The 17483-nt window shown below is 40.6% G+C and overlaps 1 protein-coding gene across 6 annotated transcripts in view; it reads right to left on the bottom strand.

The window, feature by feature from the left end:
- FAM118B (family with sequence similarity 118 member B) overlaps positions 1–17483 on the bottom strand; it is a 46290-nt gene that overhangs the window by 18501 nt on the left and 10306 nt on the right. For 5 of the 6 annotated variants that reach the window (XM_060304262.2, XM_060304264.2, XM_030840780.2 and 2 more), the window contains exons 2-3: positions 5442–5534; positions 1407–1659 (exon numbers count right to left, since the gene is read on the bottom strand). In XM_060304262.2, coding sequence (XP_060160245.1) covers positions 1407–1659; positions 5442–5527 — 339 coding nt within the window. In that variant the 5' untranslated portion in view covers positions 5528–5534. Of the gene's footprint in view, positions 1–1406; positions 1660–5441; positions 5535–9149; positions 9590–17483 lie in introns of those variants that run through there. The other variant, XM_060304265.2, reaches the window with a different exon arrangement.

The raw sequence follows: 17483 nt of genomic DNA, 5'->3' as shown, positions 1-17483 counted from the left end.
ACTGGATAGCACAGGGAACTATATTCGATATCTTGTAATAAACTATAATGGAAAAGAATATGAAAAAGAATATATGTATAACTGAATCATTTTGCTGTACACCAGAGACTAATACAACGCTGTAAATCAACTATACTTCAAAAACAAATTAAACTGAAAAAACTGGATTATTTGCGTTTTTATTAAGTTATAAGAGTTTTTTTTTATACATTCTGGACACTACACCCTTATCAGATATATGGATTGTCGACATCGTCTCCCATTCTGGGGGCTGTCTTCTCACTTTCCTGATAATGCTCAGTGAGCCTAGTAGTTTTTACAACTTTGGTGAAGTGCAGTTTATCTATTTTTTCTTTTGATTCTTGTGCTTTTGGTGTCATGATTAAAAAACTACTGCCAGATCCAAGGTCATGAAGCTTTAAAACTACGTTTTCTTCTAAGAGTTTTATAGTTTTTAGCTCTGACATTTAGGTCTTTAATCCACTGAGCTAATTTTTGTATATGGTATGAGATGGAGGTCCCATGAGCTCTTTAAAGTCTGTTAATTTTTTATACTGTTCTAGGTTAGTAACATTTTACCCCAATTAAGCACAAAGAAATGAAAAGACAAGTAAAAGGCCCTAAGTTTTTGAATGAGTCATGATCTAGGAGGGAATTACCAATACTTTTAAATGCCTTTCAGGTTAACACTTAATGACACTTCTTTCCTATGGGCCCTAGGGCGTAGGGGGAAAAATCAACACTGATAATTGACTTTTTAAGGCATAAGAGTTACATTTTTTTTCCAGGTGCACTTAATTCATTAAGCTTTAAAATATGCTTTGGCTACTCTACTATTTCCAAATATATCTTAAGTGAATCCTGATTTTTAAGACATTTTTAAAACGAAGCAAGACAAAGAGGCCCTTAAATCATTCAGGAATTGATTTCCAGCTCAGTTTGCTAAAACGCAGCAAAATTCCATATATATATATGTGTGACTGCCTTTAAAAGGAACATTAAAAACTGGCGCTGCTTCATCCACAAAATAAGAATTATCTCTAATCTTTCTGAGGTTCCCTGAAAGGCATGGATGCCAGGGAACACAGCTTTTATAGTAGTGAGTGTAGAAAAAGTAAATTTAAAACACAGCAATAATGGGACAGTGGTCTCATTTTGTACAAATAAAGGCCTCAACAACATTATCATCACCATCATCACCAACCCCCCCGCACCACCACCACCACAACACACTGAAATGAGGTCAAGGTAACTACCATGATTCGGGTCCATAAACTGACATTTTGCAGAAGAGCCAAATGTTATGCAAATCTATAGGCTAGAAACATAAATCTCCTTATTGCGTTCAGCATGTGTGTCTGGTTTTAGGAAAGATCGAATGCCAGGGCTCACACAAGGGTACTCACAGGAGAGAGTTTCTGGATGAGGTCATGGGCAACATGGACAAGGTTCTTGTCTTCATGGAGACATTTCTGAAATTTTTTGCTCTCCTCATCTTCTAGAAGATCAAAATCAATGGCCGCATCCAGTAAGGCCTGAATCAACCCCTTCCAGGATTTCAGAGCTGGGACCTGGGGTGCGACTGCAGCACTGATGCCCGTTCCAATCACCAGCACGAGCTCCCGAGGCTTCTTCGTTTTCAGGCTTGGGAGCAGCTTCCTGAAAAAGTCAAACAAATGAGAGGACTGAGAACGTCCAACAGACACGAGGCACAAAGACCGTCCAAAGCCACAGTTTTCAGCTCTAACTCCTACAGCCGCAAAGATGACAAGCACAGGCTTGATGCCTTTCCAAAGTAGTGTGAGCACGGTAGTGCCAGTACGTGTTGAGAAAGTAATAACCCTACTGTGGAAATCCTAAAGAGCCATCGTAAGACCGATCTTCTCAACCTAAGAAAACCCAATATCAGGAAAAGGTCCAACTATCACCACTGAGTTGAGTTTTGAAAACTAAACTATATTTTAAACAAACATAAATTTCAAAAAACATGTCTGATTTGATTTGGATTCCAGAAAGAAAAGAAACCCCCCACATGTGAAATTCCTATTGTTCAGAAATGCAAAACAGGAGATGAAAGAAAAGCCAATAAAAAAAACGTAAGCCCAAAGTTTGTGAACACAAAGACGAAAATGAACATGACTAAAGCTGAGTATGAGATAGTCAAATATGGGAACACATTTGCCTTCGGCTTTGTTCTAGATATCCTCAAGCAGGAAAAAAAAAAAAAAAAAAAGTGGCCAACAAAATTCTGAAAACACAAAAGCCTTACATACCTAAATAAAGAAACAACTATTCAATGGATATGACGGAAGGTGGAAAACATTCCTTTCTTCCCGTGATAAACACTGAGTTCTGTCCTGACTTCTGTGTGAGATAATTTTTGTGTTTTGGTACAAATTTTTGTGTTTTGTTTCTCTACGCCCCTTTCATCCTGAAACTATATTAAAATCTGTTTGAAATATGTTTATGCACTTTAATTTAAACACATGCTGATGGCATGTGTTTTCCTAAGAAACTGCCCTTCTCGACCTTTTGCTCACATAATACAATGAACAGAAAAAGGATTTGCATGTTGGCATAATGCAAGAAGGGAAAGGTACTTTTAGCCTTGAGAAAGCTGGTTTTGAAGAAACCACCTCTAGAACTGCCTTCCCTATTCCCAATTCCATGAAAAACTCATAAAGCACCATACACATGGAGTCCCTGGCCGCAAAAGCTTAGTCTGCTGGGGAAGACTGATAATAGACATTAGAAGCAAACAGTGAAAAATGCCATTTCAGTTCAAGGGGATCAAGAAAGTGAAGCACACACAAACATATACTTAAAAATTTCTAGAAGGGAGGGACTAGCAGATGCAAACTACTGCACACAGTATGAATAAACAAGTCCTATTGCACAGCACAGGGAACTATATTCAATATCCTTTAATAAACCATAACGGAAAAGAAAAAAAAATTTCTAGAAGTATTCATAAGAACTGTAAATAGTGGTTAACTCTGGGGATTGAGGAGAACAGGGATTTTTGTTTTCCATTTGAATGTGCTGTACTATTGGAATTCTTTACCTCATACGTTATAGCTCTGAGATGTGATTTTTCCAAATTTAAGACTTCCAGTTAAAAGGGAAAAATTTAACAGTTATGTTTCACCTCTGGTTCTTCCTAAAACACTAAATAGTAGTAATTTTTTAAGAAGGCATACATTCATAAATAGCAGAATAGGAAAAGATGACAAAAATAGGAAAAGTAGACGAAAGAGGTCAATAGATTTTAGAAGCGGTCAAGTAAGAGCTGATCCCCTCTGCAGAAGCTTGGAAATGTTCAGGCACAGCTGAAGGTGGAGGGTCAATTCGCTGCAAGGCTGTGTCAGAACTCTAGGACAGGAGGCCTGTCCTCCAGAGAGCTTCCACCAGAGGGTTCTGTATCTGAGAACACCGTGCACAGCTTGGGGAAGGGGACTGTGTACATTCTGTATAAGAAATATGAGACTCTCCCCTGCCCCCTCTCCTAAAGGAAGACTCCCAGACGTTGGCAGTCAACCTTATGCCTGCACCTCAACCTCTTGGGGTCAGGAGGTGGGAGGAGTTCCCTTTGGGGAAAATGGCCAGCATGAGAGAAAAGACCCACAGAGTCCGGCAGGCTGTGGAACCTGGCCCATGCTTGTTACCCACAGGGAGGCCCACCAGCCACCAAGCCCCTCGTCACACACAGAGTCTCCATTGGCTTTTCAGTGTTTTCTCTTAAATATGAGCAGAAAAATAAGGGTCACCTTACCTTTGAACAAAATCCCCAGCATGAGAGTTATACCCAAACAAACCAGCAGATAGAAAGGAACTTGGGGGAAATAAGAGACCATCTGGGAAAGGGGAGAAAAACTGAAAAGGAAACAGTGACATCCTGACATAGATTTTTTTTTAAAATGGCATCTGTGCAACAGAACAGGATGCTATAAAAAAAACTGGGCAAACGAAAAGATTTCTTATTTCTATACAAAAAAGACAGAAATAAAAAATTCATAAGGTTGGGAGATACAACTGAGAAAATCTCTGAGAAAGTAGAATGATAAAAACAAAAGTGATAGAAAGCTGTAAGAAAATTAGAGACTTATCCAAAAGGCCCAACATCTGAATACCAAGAATTCTACAAAGACAGAATACAGAAAGAACCGTAAAGGAAATTATCAAATCAGTAACACAGGAAAATTCCTCCAAAGTGAAATTATTAGTAGCCTGCTTGAAAGAGTTACCTGATATCCAGATTCATGTGAAAATGTATCATTGTGAAATTTCAGATTACTGAGAATAAAATAACCATACTTACAAGTTCCTAATGAGAAAAGAAAAAGAAGTCATATAATACAAAGGACTAGGAATTAGAAGAGAGTGGCTATTGTGGCAGGAACACTTAAGATGTTAGCAGAGAATGGGCAATGATTTCATTAACGGTAAGGAAAATGAGTCCGTATCTGAAGTTCTACACTCAGCCAAATCATCAATGTAAGAGTACGATACAGACATTCTCAAATGTCTCCCAAAACTTTTCTCCTCTGAATCCTTACTAAGGAAGCTAACGAGATGTTTTTCAGCAAAATGAAGGAGTACACCAAAAAGGAAGACATAAGATCCAGGAAACAGAGGGTCCAATACAGGAGAGATGTGAAAGGAATTCCCAGGGTGACAGGAAAGGAAAACGGCAGACAGCAGCAATGTGGCAGGCCTGGAGCACAACTGCCCAGAGGGAAGGACCCACGGAGCAGCTTTAAACTTGCACATTACTGACGTGTGTCAGCAGATTAGGAGATTTACGCTCTATCACAGAGTTTGAATTTAAATTGATAGGTTCAAAGAAAACAAAGCAAAAAAAAAAAAAAAGAGACAATCTTTAATAACCTGGAGGAAAAAATGGACAAGGAAAGAAACATAATAACACATTAGGCTCAGCTAAGAATACTATTTATACAGTCATACAATGTAAATATTAAACCAAAAATTGTGATATAAAACACACTAGGAGGCTGTGAGGAGAGTCTATGGTGTGTTTGGGGAGGGCAGCTGGGGATGGATGAGGGGAGGATTCAGGACAGCAAGTCTAATCCTTACCTTCCATAATTAGAAACAGGTAAAACCCAAAACTAAGAAACAGCAGTACACATGCAGTGTTAAAAATCTGGATGTAAATATTAGAAGAAACAGACAAAGTTGAAAGTGATTACCTCGGAGGAGGAGGTGAGGCACTATGAGCCTTAAAGAACTGTCTTTTAAAATTATATACATTTCTGACCTTGATAAAAAACAGAAATTAAATGCAAAATAAAAACAATTTTTATATGAAGGCCAATATTAATTAGTGATGCCAACTGGGATGTAGGGTAAGTTCATTATTTTTCATTATCTACCATCAGTGGTGATTTCCTCTGTTCCTCGGATCCCCTTCCCTTGTTTACCTGGGCTTTTTGGTGGGAGGTGCGCCATCACTCAAGAGCTCCCAAATCTGGTCTATAGCCGAGGCCTGGCTCCCTGTAGAAGCCATCCAGTTTCTAAAAGAGATTAAACACCATGGACCACAATTAGATGTGTAAAGTATATCATTCAAAATAGCACATGCATTAAACAGTTTTAATAAGCTGTACATCCTAAAAAGTGTTCTAGAGGTATAACCGGCTTAACGGAAATTCATTAATTAATGTGTCCCAAATTTAAGGAATTAAATTCATCCAAAGGAAAGTAACCTCAAAATTATGACTTTGGAGCTCTATATTGTTATCCAAAGTATACAGATATATATAAGTTCTGAAGGCTTCCCCTCCCCCTCCAAAACCAAACAAAACCAACATCAACTCATGTCAATTGTTGGCCATCACTTTGTGGAGCCTAAGAAATACCTGCTATTCTCCCATGAGACAGGCTTGGGGAAGACTTTGAGGATAAAAATAACCCACGAGGATTTCCCTGGTGGCACAGCGGTTAAGAATCCGCCTGCCAATGCAGGGGACAGGGGTTCGATCCTGGCCCAGGAAGATGCCACATGCCGCGGAGCAACTAAGCCCGTGCACCACAACTACTGAGCCTGCGTGCCACAACTACTGAAGCCCCTGCACCTAGAGCCCGCGCTCCGCAACAAGAGAAGCCACTGCAATGAGAAGTTCACATACCGCAGCAAAGAGGAGATCCCACTCTCCGCAACTAGAGAAAGCCTGGGCACAGCAACAAAGACCCAAAGCAGCCAAAAATAAATCAAAAAAAAAAAAAAGATTTAAAATTAACCCACGGGTAAGTGTGCTAAATGCCCCCAATTATCCTTTACTTTCACCTAAAGAAATCACTGGCTCAAGAATAGAATAATCAATACTAAGTTGCTGATTGTTGAACATCCCTTGTTGCTGGACAACTGTGTCCTCACGGGCAGTGAGGCATGACTCTCTAGCTAAACAAAGACTGGGTTCTGAGACACTATGAAGAATGGGAAAGGTATTACCAAGCAATTATATTCAGGTGATAACTAGACAAAGTGAAAGAATTATTGTGGATTAGAATAAGACCAATAAAGAGAAGTTTTAACTGCTCAAAAGTTTACTAAACTTGCTAAATATAAGGACTGTTAATTCTAAAATAGCAATACATTAAATATTGTCCCCCCCCAATAACCAGAAGACAATACATATTACCAGAGTTTTGGACTTTTTAAAAAAATTTATATTTATTTATTTATTGTTGGCTGTGTTGGGTCTTCGTTGCTGCGCGTGGCCTTTCTCTAGTTGTGGTGAGCGTGGGCTACTCTTCATTGCCGCGCGCGTACTTCTCATTGCGGTGGCTTCTCCTGTTGCGGAGCACGGGCTTTAGGTGTGCGGGCTTCCGTAGTTGTGGCACGTGGGCTCAGTAATTGTGGCTCACGGGCTCTAGAGCACAGGCTCAGTATCTGTGGCGCACGGGCTTAGTTGCTCCGCGGTGGGTGGGATCTTCCTGGACCAGGACTCAAACCCGTGTCCCCTGCATTGGCAGGCAGATTCTTAACCACTGCACCACCAGGGAAGTCCCTGGATGTTTTATTACCTTACATTGTCAGTACTTAGAAACCAAACTACTAATAATTACTTGAAGCTTGCTGTTTTATCAGAAAGCTTTTTTCTTTCTTAAGACATTTTTAAAAGTTTGCTGAATTAGTTTTTCTGGTAAAGAGAAGGCTAATTTCCTCAACTCATATTCCATCACACATACTGGAATTCTTTGGTATCATAATCACTTGGAAAATAGGGATTACAAAATCCTAACAGTGAGTGAGGAAGTAGACCATCTTTCCAGTCATATCTTTGGTTCTGTTGGTGAGAAAGCTGGGGCTCAAGAGAAGACAGACAAACTACTTAACTCAATAAACCTTGCCCTACCTTCATAATCATCTGAGATGCTTGTTAAAAGTATATGTTCTTAAAGATAAAGTCTATTAGTTAATTTAAAAGATAGTATATGTTCCCAGGCTCTACTCCTAAATTACTGAACGAGAATCTCCACAATCTTCAGGGGATTCTTATGATGAGACAAACAGGGAATACCTAAAAGAAATGCAAACAATTTCCCCACAATCCAACGTTTTGCTAAATAAAGGATGCACACCACATGCCACACTCCCTTCTTTTACATGTACACATCACTTATTACAGTCTCACAGCTTCCCAGTTGCCAATACCAACAGTTAGGAGTTAACTGCCATTAAAATATTTCCATGAGGTTTTTATTTCTCTGAAGTCTACCTATGCTCTAGACTGGAGAAGTCGTGGCAGGAGTGGGAATTTCTACCACATATGCGACAACCCAGCAGTTTGGGGATGTTTTTTAAAAGAACACAATGAAAAGTGTTCATTATGCTCTTTCTTTAAATATGGCTCTATAAACCCATCTGCAATCTGGACAAACTACACTCATGTAGAAAACACTGTGTCTTGAGAAAGCTGAAAGTAAAACATAGAGAAAAGTTAATTTAATGTTCATTAAGTTTTGAAGATGGACATCTTCATAATCCAATGTTTAATTCAGCTACTAAACCAGAGTTTTAACTCTTATATAGCGCTTACCACGTGCCAAGCACTATTTACAAATATTAACTCATGTTATCCCCATAACCTTATGAAGTACTATTACTGCCCCATTTTAGTGATGAGAAAACTGAGGCACAGAAAAGCTGGGTACCATAATTCAAACCAAGGCGGTCTGCCTTCCAAGTTCATGCTCTTAATCGCACTATTACAACCTAAAAACATTCTCCAAGTATTAGCTTCTCAGCTTTTTTACCCCCCGTTTTTAATTTACAGTCCAAAACTATCAAAGAACGGAGCTCCCACATTCTAGAAAGCAGATTTACTTGAAATAATTGTGATGCTTCGTAGCGGCTACATGATTAGGTGCTTTGTTGATGCAATCACGGCAGCTGGCTAAATTCAGGAGCTGAATGAAGCCATTTTTTTCCGGTGACAAGCACTATTTGTCACGTACCTCCCACCACCAACAACCTACCAGAGCCCTAGATCGGTCCTATCATTTTCTCCTGGAAAGTATGCAAGGTCATTCTGCTGGATTCTCTTTTCTGACAGATGGTCAATTCTTAGTGTCAACACCTGAATACTAAGCTTTTTAATTTTTTTCGTTACAGAGCCAACTGTTATGAAGGTCCATTCCATCTACATAATATAAGAGAATTAAATATGGCCGACAACTCTTGACAAGTTGTTACTGGAATGTTCTCGGCCCTCTTAGGAATTGAGCGAGAAGTAATTCAATATGCCCACATTAAATCTGACCATACATTCATTCTGTTTTCTAACAGGATAACATCTTTTCTTCAGTCTAAAAGATGGCTCATATGATACAATCTTACATGTATACCTCAGTGACATCTAAGCATAAACCGTATCTTATTCCTTTTAGAGTGTTATTTCAGGAAAAGAAAAATCTATTTTACCCCACTGTTTACTCTAAACAATCTGCAGGTACTGCTAAAGAGGTTCTAAGCTAATTGCAAAAATCTTGCACAGAATTCCTAATATGCAGCAACTAGTTCACACATTAATTTCTTTATGTGATCACTATTTGAGTTTTCATTTTAGTGGGACTTAGCAGAGGTGGAAAAAGCTTTTCTGCCACAAGAAAACAAAGGCAATTACCTGTGCCAGTGTCTTCATTACCCCAATTACTGCTAATAAGCCACTGAGAAATCCTTTAAGGCCAACAGAGTTCAGCAAAATAAAAGTTAGACGTTCGGTAAATGCCAAGACAAGTAACCTCATTAACAAACTTTTTAAGGCCTAAGTCTTCATATCAGATAGGATACTTCTACTTTGAAATCTGTCAGCTTGGCAAGAAATAGAATGCTTATATCTGGTGGGTGAAAAAGGGAAAAATCAAGGCAAGTGTTCTAGGAAAAATCCATTAAGAAACACGGAAAAGATAAGAGAAAAAGGATTGGTTATATGCATGAAATTAAGATTGTATAAATTAGCAGTTGTAGATTTGAAAACATGAAAGAATTCCAGCTCCTCCTTTCACAACATCTTGGTGCTGGCGAAGATGGCAAAATCTAGCTGCTTTCTTCATGGAGGGATGAGAGTGGGGTCTCCCAGCCGCTCTCCTCACGCTGATCCGGGGGTCTCCCTGTGCTTCCAGTGTGTGGTCTTCAGCCCAAACAAACCACTGACATGCCAGAAGGAACACAGAATAATACACTTTCAGATATGGGTGGATGGAATAAAAAGGAGAGAAAAGTTCTAATGATGGCATTTTTGCCTGGAAATAAAAGATCTACAAATGACTAGCTTGCAAAGATGGTACATTCCTTGTTTTAAAAGATCAGTTGTATTTATAGCAAGCTTTCCCCTCTTCCATTAAAAGTAATAATAAAATAAAACAGTGACTGAAATAGAGACTGGTTTATTTCTCTATCATAAACATAGAAAAGGGTTAACTTTGTTTTTTAAGGGAAAAGACAGTCATCCCCCGACTTGGAAGAAACCAAGCCCCTCTGATTGTGGCTTTTGGACTAATTTCAACACATCTGTTTTTTTAGCAACTATGGGAGAGGAAAGAAGAAAAAGATAGCCAGTGTAAGGTACTACAAAAGAGCACCGGACAAGCTTGTTGACAATGTAACAAATTAACTAAAATAGGTTACTAACGCAGTTGATGAATTCAGTTCTATAATGTAGATTGCAGCCTATCCTATTTGTTTTGTATAAAACAAAATTTCCATTTTCTTCCTTCTCATTCATACAAAGAAATGGAACTGATATATAAGAACTGTATCTAGATGTGCCAGGATGTGATCCCTCTGTGTACCCCAGTCTTGAAGTCTTTCCTCTACCTCTGGTTAACCTAGTTTGCTCCTACTTTTATCCCTAAATTGTATGTGCCTGACACCCTCTACCTTCTGTTAGATAAGATCTGTATCACACTCATCTCCTGAAAATTTGCTTTAATACAGTCACTGATAAAATGCCAGATTGCTACCACTTATTCTTGGGATTTCACCAGCAAACAATGACCTATCAATGAAAAATGTGAGAATGAACTCATAAGATATAGGGTTTCTGGAAAGACTTTAAGGATTGAGACGTATAATCACAAATTCCAGAAAGCCTTTCAACTCAAGTCCCAAAATAAACTACACTGGTATTCCAGGCTCAAGAGCTGAGATGTTGTTTATATCATTTATTTTCAATTATAAAACCAAAGTAACACAGCATGTACAGGGAACAAAAGTGTTTCAAGAAGGAGTAATGGAACATCCAAATTAAAATCTGCTTTGAATTAGAAGTTGGTGATGGAAGTTGATGATTTTACCATGCAAAGAATGATAACAAATAAATTCCTTCTTTGTCACTGCTTTCCCTCCTGTGAAGCTTCTGAGAAGCTTGTATCTGAGACAGTATATCCTGAAAACAATGACACATGTTGCTAAGGAAGGAGACTTTAAAAATATTTAATAAAAATATTTTCCATGGGGACTTCCCTGGTGGTGCAGTGGTTAAGAATCCTCCTGCCAATGCAGGGGACACAGGTTCAATCCCTGGTCCGGGAAGATCCCACATGCCGCAGAGCAACTAAGCCCGTGCGCCACAACTACTGAGCCTGAACTCTAGAGCCCGCGAGCCACAACTACTGAAGCCCTTGCACCTACAGCCCATGCTCCGCAACAAGAGAAGCCACTGCAATGAGAAGCCTGAGCACTGCAACAAAGAGTAGCCCCCGCTCGCCTCAACTAGAGAAAGCCTGTGCGTAGCAACGCAGCCAAAAATACATAAATAAAATAAATTTATAAAAAAAAAGAAATATGGTCTTTATTAAAAAAATAATATTTTCCATGTATCAAGTAGTACGATGATACAAACAATTTCATCACAAGTAACCTAGGCAATTCATTAAAAATAAGATTAAATAAATCTTCAAGGGTAAGATTTTACATTCTAGCCAGTCCTTGAAAACTGAAGTCCCCTATTAAGACAGTGTGAATTATGAATGGCTGGACCCTCAACTGCTTGCTTCTCATGCCACCAAGAGGACACACAATGTGCCACATACAGACGTAGGTTCCTTCAAGTCCGGGCGAGCTCAGGCCATGTCACCATTATAGAGGATTTCTCTATGAGCTGAAATTTGACAAGTTGTAAAGAAGGGAAGACTTTCCTGTCATAATAAAAATTAAAATGTTTAGCAAGAATATCCCACCTAGTTTCCACTCCTTTTTACTTTCTTGAGGATTTCTGACTTAAACAGCACTGAGTTTGAAAAAATTTTTTTCAAGTTGCATTTCGACATGGAGCTTGGCAAATATTATGGTTAAAAACTTCAAGTGAACTGTGAACTGTCACACCGTGTGAGACATCTCAGAAGTCGATTGTGGCCATGTAATCCAAAACCCGTTCACAGTAAAACCAAGGACAGAATATAGGAAAGATACACAAAACAGACCTGTCTTCGCACAATATCTTTTTTTTTTTTTTTTGCGGTACGCGGGTCTCTCACAGCTGTGGCCTCTCCCGTTGCGGAGCACAGGCTCCGGACGCGCAGGCTCAGCGGCCATGGCTCACGGGCCCAGCCGCTCCGCGGCTTGTGGGATCCTCCCAGACTGGGGCACGAACCCGTGTCCCCTGCATCGGCAGGCGGACTCCCAACCACTGCACCACCAGGGAAGCCCCGCACAACATCTTAAACTGACATAACGGATAAAAAAAGAACTGAATAGACACCCATCTTGGGTTCTTAATTATGTTTAAAACTCAATTATCAAAATACCCAGTAAAGAGGGATTTTGCAAAAAGCTTGCTGTGAGTGCATTCAATCTTTTCATTCTGTCATTCAACAGAGATTAAATGTCTATGAAGTGCTCGCTCCTGAACTTCCCACTCAGGATGGCAATGGAACTGGACGTCTACAGAGGTCATGGCATTTCCTTTTAAAGAAAAAGAGGGCAGGGCTTCCCTGGTGGCACAGTGGTTGAGAGTCCGCCTGCCGATGCAGGGGACACGGGGAGCCGCTGGGCCCGTGAGCCATGGCCGCTGAGCCTGCGCGTCCGGAGCCTGTGCTCTGCAACGGGAGAGGCCACAGCGGTGAGAGGCCCGCGTGCTGCCAAAAAAAAAAAAAAGAAAAAAGAAAAAGAGGGCAGACCATTACCTTTTGGGGTGATGCTTATGCAGTCCTATCTAAAGGAAGGAGAAAAAAGGCCTTGCAAATTTTTCTAGGGCCCGTCTAACTCAGTTATATTAACCTGTACCATTTTCCTTTTTTACTGTGAGATGAATGTAGAATGTTTTGTTTCAGAAAGTCAAAGACGTGTGCTTCTCAGCATTTTCTTTAGTGATCATACCTCATATTTAACCTCATGGGAAACTAAACTCAAAACAATAAACAGCAATTTCGCAGGGAGGACTCAAGTATGAAACAACCATGACAAATTGGGAAAGGAATCAGTAAGAAAGGAGTTTAAGAAACCACAAAAGGATACTCTGAAAAATAAAATTCAGAAACATGGGAAAAGATCAGTTATGGGCAAGTACGGCAGAACACCTCCCTGGATAAACTAAGCCTGGTCCTTTATAAAGAATACTGTATATGCAAAACAAAGATGATACTGAATATACACACCAACACAATACACTTGACATGCGTGCAACTGTGGCAGCATTCTTCTATATTAGTATTGATCACATAACCTGCACCCCAACCCCGCCCAAGTACAAACGCCCCTCCCTGTCTCCTGCCTCCTGTCTGTAGAGAAGTTGAAGTCTCCCAGGCCTCTGAGTCACAAAGGAGCAGGCTCAAGCAGCTAACGATCAGGACAATAGAGTTACAGACTCAGTGTCTGATGCATGTTCCTGAGTGGTTTTACAGATACCGTAACTGCCACCTGAGGGGAAAGGCTGACTGCATGATGACCAGACTGCAGTTGTGACCAACCACTCCATCTTGAGCAGTACGGAATCTACGGCTAGCACAGCGCCAAGAACTGACCTTAAGAGAATGGGATTAACACTACTGCTGAAAATAATCTGCATCTTTGTGGGCATCAAAATAATTGTAGCTTGTTCTGCCCCTGTATGGAAACGGACAACTACAACTGTGAGAAAAGAGATGCTACAGACCCATGTCAACATCTTCCACTCTAAGAATACGACACCCTACGTCAGCAGGAAGAAGTTACAGAAGACAGACCTTTGCCCATGATCCCACAGAAATGGAATGATGTTCTGACAAGTGGGGATTTGTAAGCAGCATTTGGAAGGAAAGAGCTCTCTGCAGGAGGCCTCTTTGCCTTGTCACTCACCTTAAACCAGCCCCCAGCGCCCCCCACTCCCCCCACCCCAGCTCTGCTCATCTCCAGCCCTAGTACACCTTTCAGATCTTTTGACCACGTGATACCTTGCCTAATCCTAGTCTGTTGGTTCTTTCCATAGATCAAAGGAGTAGAAATGAAGAATAAGTAACAGATAACCAGATCTCTTCCCCAGCTTCCCCTTCAGTAATCCGGCGAACAAACTGTGAACACGATAGCATCTAAAGAAAAATCAAGGGAATTCCCTGGCAGTCCAGTGGTTAGGACTCGGCGCTTTCACCGCCGTGGCCCAGGTTCAATCCCTGGTGGGGGAATAAGATTCCCACACGCTGCACAGCTGGGCAGGGGGGATCATCACAAGACATCAGCAAGCCTGCACACAGTGGGATGTCGATCACTGTGACCCGCTACGTGAATGACTGACTGGGATTACTTCCCTTTTTCCCTTTAAAAACTTTCACAGCCAATCAGAATCTTTGGAGATGGTTTTGGGGGGACACTGAGTCCACCACCTCTGCAGATTGCAGGCATTCTGTAATTAAAAGCAACTTTCCTTTCTACCAACATTTCTCTCTCTCTTAATTGGTTTCTAAGTGGCCAGCAGCCAGACCTGATTTGGTAACAGGACCTTATGAAAGTAGTGTGCCTGATTTAGGTCACAAACTTAAGAAACACATGGAAAATCTCACTAAGTCAAAGAACAGAAAATATAGATCACCAAATGAAAATGTTAAAAAAGGATTTGGAGCAACTGAGCTTGAAAGAAATAAGGGAGGTGACCAAACCTACTCTTACAGGGCAGCTTCTCCCAGACTCAGCCCAATCTTCACCCCCATCACTGCCCCTCTTGGAGATACGTGCATTTGGCACCTTTGCCATCCTTTGCTGTAAAACAAAGCCTTTGGCTTTTAACCTGAGATCTCTAAATTGGAAAGGTAAATTTTCAGCTTTTACTAAATGCTAGGTCATATGAGCTTGTGATCTATCATCAGTTTCTCATTCACAGAAAAAGAGATTTTTTGCTTGTTTGTTTAGTTGCCCTTTGAAATGAATTTAAGAAACTTTCGTGTTACTTTGGAATTACCTAAATCAAGTTAAGACATGAGTCGGAGTATTTATAGATTACCACCTGCAGAGCATTCACAGAATGAAAATTCTTTCCCTAATTTATTCACTTATTTTGGCTTATGAACTTCTGAATTTGACTGAGAAGTCTGTTCCTAAAAGGCTGAGGAACTCCCTCCCTCCCTCTAGACCTGCTGGCTTCTTTACTGTTCCTCAAACAGGCCTGGAGCACTCTGGCCTTGGGGCCTTTCTTTGTATGACTGTTCCTTCTGCTGGATCTTCACCACCTGCCCCCCCCACCCCGCCCCCTGCAAATCCGCACAAGTTTCCAATCCTTTGCTCAAGTCAGACCTTCTCAATGATGCTACCCTGACCACCGTATCTGAAGCTGCAGGCTCCTCACTCACTGCATCAACTGCTCTACTTTTAATTTCATAGCACATACCACCCCCAGTATACTAGTTATATTTATTAGTAGTATAATAAAGATATTAATTATGCTTATTATTTGCCATCTGCCTCCTCCCACTGGAATATAAACTCCTCAAAGGCAGGGATCTTTGTTTAGTTCACAATGCAGCCCGAGATGCTAAACGGTGCCTGGCACAGAGTAGGCACGCAAATACTTACTGAAATGAAGTAACTGAAATCTAAGATGTTGCTCATGATCAGAATTACAAGAAAGAAATTTATCGTGCAACAGAGAATGCATTTCTAATTAAAAGAAACACCCTGTGACTGCTTTTAATGCAACTAGGACCATAAAAGGCCATTTCTTTTTAAAATGGAACAAATGGGAAAAGACAAATTCCTGTGAAAATTGCGTGCACAGTAAATTAACATTCAGGCTATCACTTTTCAGATACACCAACAGTCACAACAGGGAGTGAAGGTAATCTGATTCCAGCAGGCAGAAGAAGGATTTCAGACTTAAAAGTTTTAAGACTATCCCTCTGACACTAAATGAAAAATTTTAGACGTAAATCATTTTATTTTTATAACTCAAGTTTCTGATATCTAAGATGTAAACTGATGTAGATTCTTAACGCAGGAACTCTTTCTGGCAAACAACTCAAAGACCTTAGTATTTAGGGCTAAGAAATCGGTTTCTTTTATTTAATATATTAAATCTATCCTAAGTGTTTTACAACTAGAGAGGACGAAAGTCTTTTGTAGCAGCAAAAGGGATTTCAAAACACAAATTGGATCAAGTCATGGTTTAAAATCACTCAAAGGCTTCTCTGGGTTTAATAATACAAAACTCCTCATCCTGCCTGCAAGACCTGGCCCGGCCTCTCCAGTCCTCTTGGCAACATCCCTTCCAGCCCTCAGCCTCACCCACACAGAACACATCACACACCTTCTCGGCTCACACAGTCTTTGCTTAGAGCGCTATACTCTGCCAGTGAAACAGGAGGGAAAGGGGCAGGCACAGCCTTTGAAAGAATAACATAGCCTGAGGACATGACATAAACTGATTAGAACGAAATGGGTCCAAGATGGCAGACAAGTCAACTTCCACTAGACCTTGAGCCTCAGTATACACTCACTGTAACACATCAGCAAGCTAAATGACACACCCACAGGCGCCACGACAGTTCCAAGGATCCATAAGGATCAAAAAGTGGGCGGTGGCCCCATTCCTGGAAATCCCCGCCCCTTTCCTAAATAGCTGGAATACTCCTCCCACTCATTAGCCTATGAAATCACCCACCCCTATAAAAACTGACAGCCCCATACCCTGGTGCCTTTCTCACCTTCTGAGATGGCCCACACTCTGTGTAGTGTGTTTCTCTCTAAATAAACCCACTACTTACCTATCACTTTCTCTCTCACTGAATTCTTTCTGCAATGAGACATCAAGAACCTGAACTTCAGTAAGTCCTGAAAGCAGGTGTGTGATCTCAGTTGGAAGACTGTGGGTTTTGGCTGGGTTCAGTCCCAATCAGGATTTAGGCTGGGTTCAAGTCTCGGCATGTGGGTTCAAGTTCCTATCTGAGTTTTACACAGTTTAAAAGCTACATGCAGCGAATTCTCAGTCCCCTGAGTTCTTCCTCTGGCCTGGCATGATTATATTCTGTATATGCTGGTAGAGTTTAAAATGACTGGAACTGTACTAGCCACAGCAAATCCACTGCTTTGCAGTCACAAGCTGTTGAATTTTCATGTTAAAATACCTGTTAAATGCCAGGCATTGGGCTAAAAGTGATACTATTACCGCATCCAGTTCACCTCCAACAAACACCATGTAGTGTTTACAGTGAGCCAGGCACTTTTCTGCGCTTTACAACGTTCACTCCTCTATGAAGCAGACACCATCACCATCACATGTCACAGATATCACAGATAACGTAGGCACAGAGACATTAAGTAACTCGCTAGCGGTCACATGGCTATTTATTACACAGTAGATACAGGATGCTGATGCCAGAGCCCACGTTGTAGAGACACAACTCAATACTGTCTCACCAAAGATGACTAACGTCATACCCTTAAGGGCCAAACCCCTGAAAAGTCTCCATCTTTTAGGGGCAACGGAACTGTAAACATATACTTACCAATATGGCAAAATTCAATGAAATAGTTGAGACTTATTTTCCTTTACCTC

The sequence above is a fragment of the Globicephala melas genome, chromosome 8 (assembly GCF_963455315.2).
Source record: "Globicephala melas chromosome 8, mGloMel1.2, whole genome shotgun sequence".
NCBI classification, from domain to species: domain Eukaryota; kingdom Metazoa; phylum Chordata; class Mammalia; order Artiodactyla; family Delphinidae; genus Globicephala; species Globicephala melas.
Note: the sequence above shows the minus strand (reverse complement) of the source record. Positions and strands in the feature narration are given on the sequence as shown.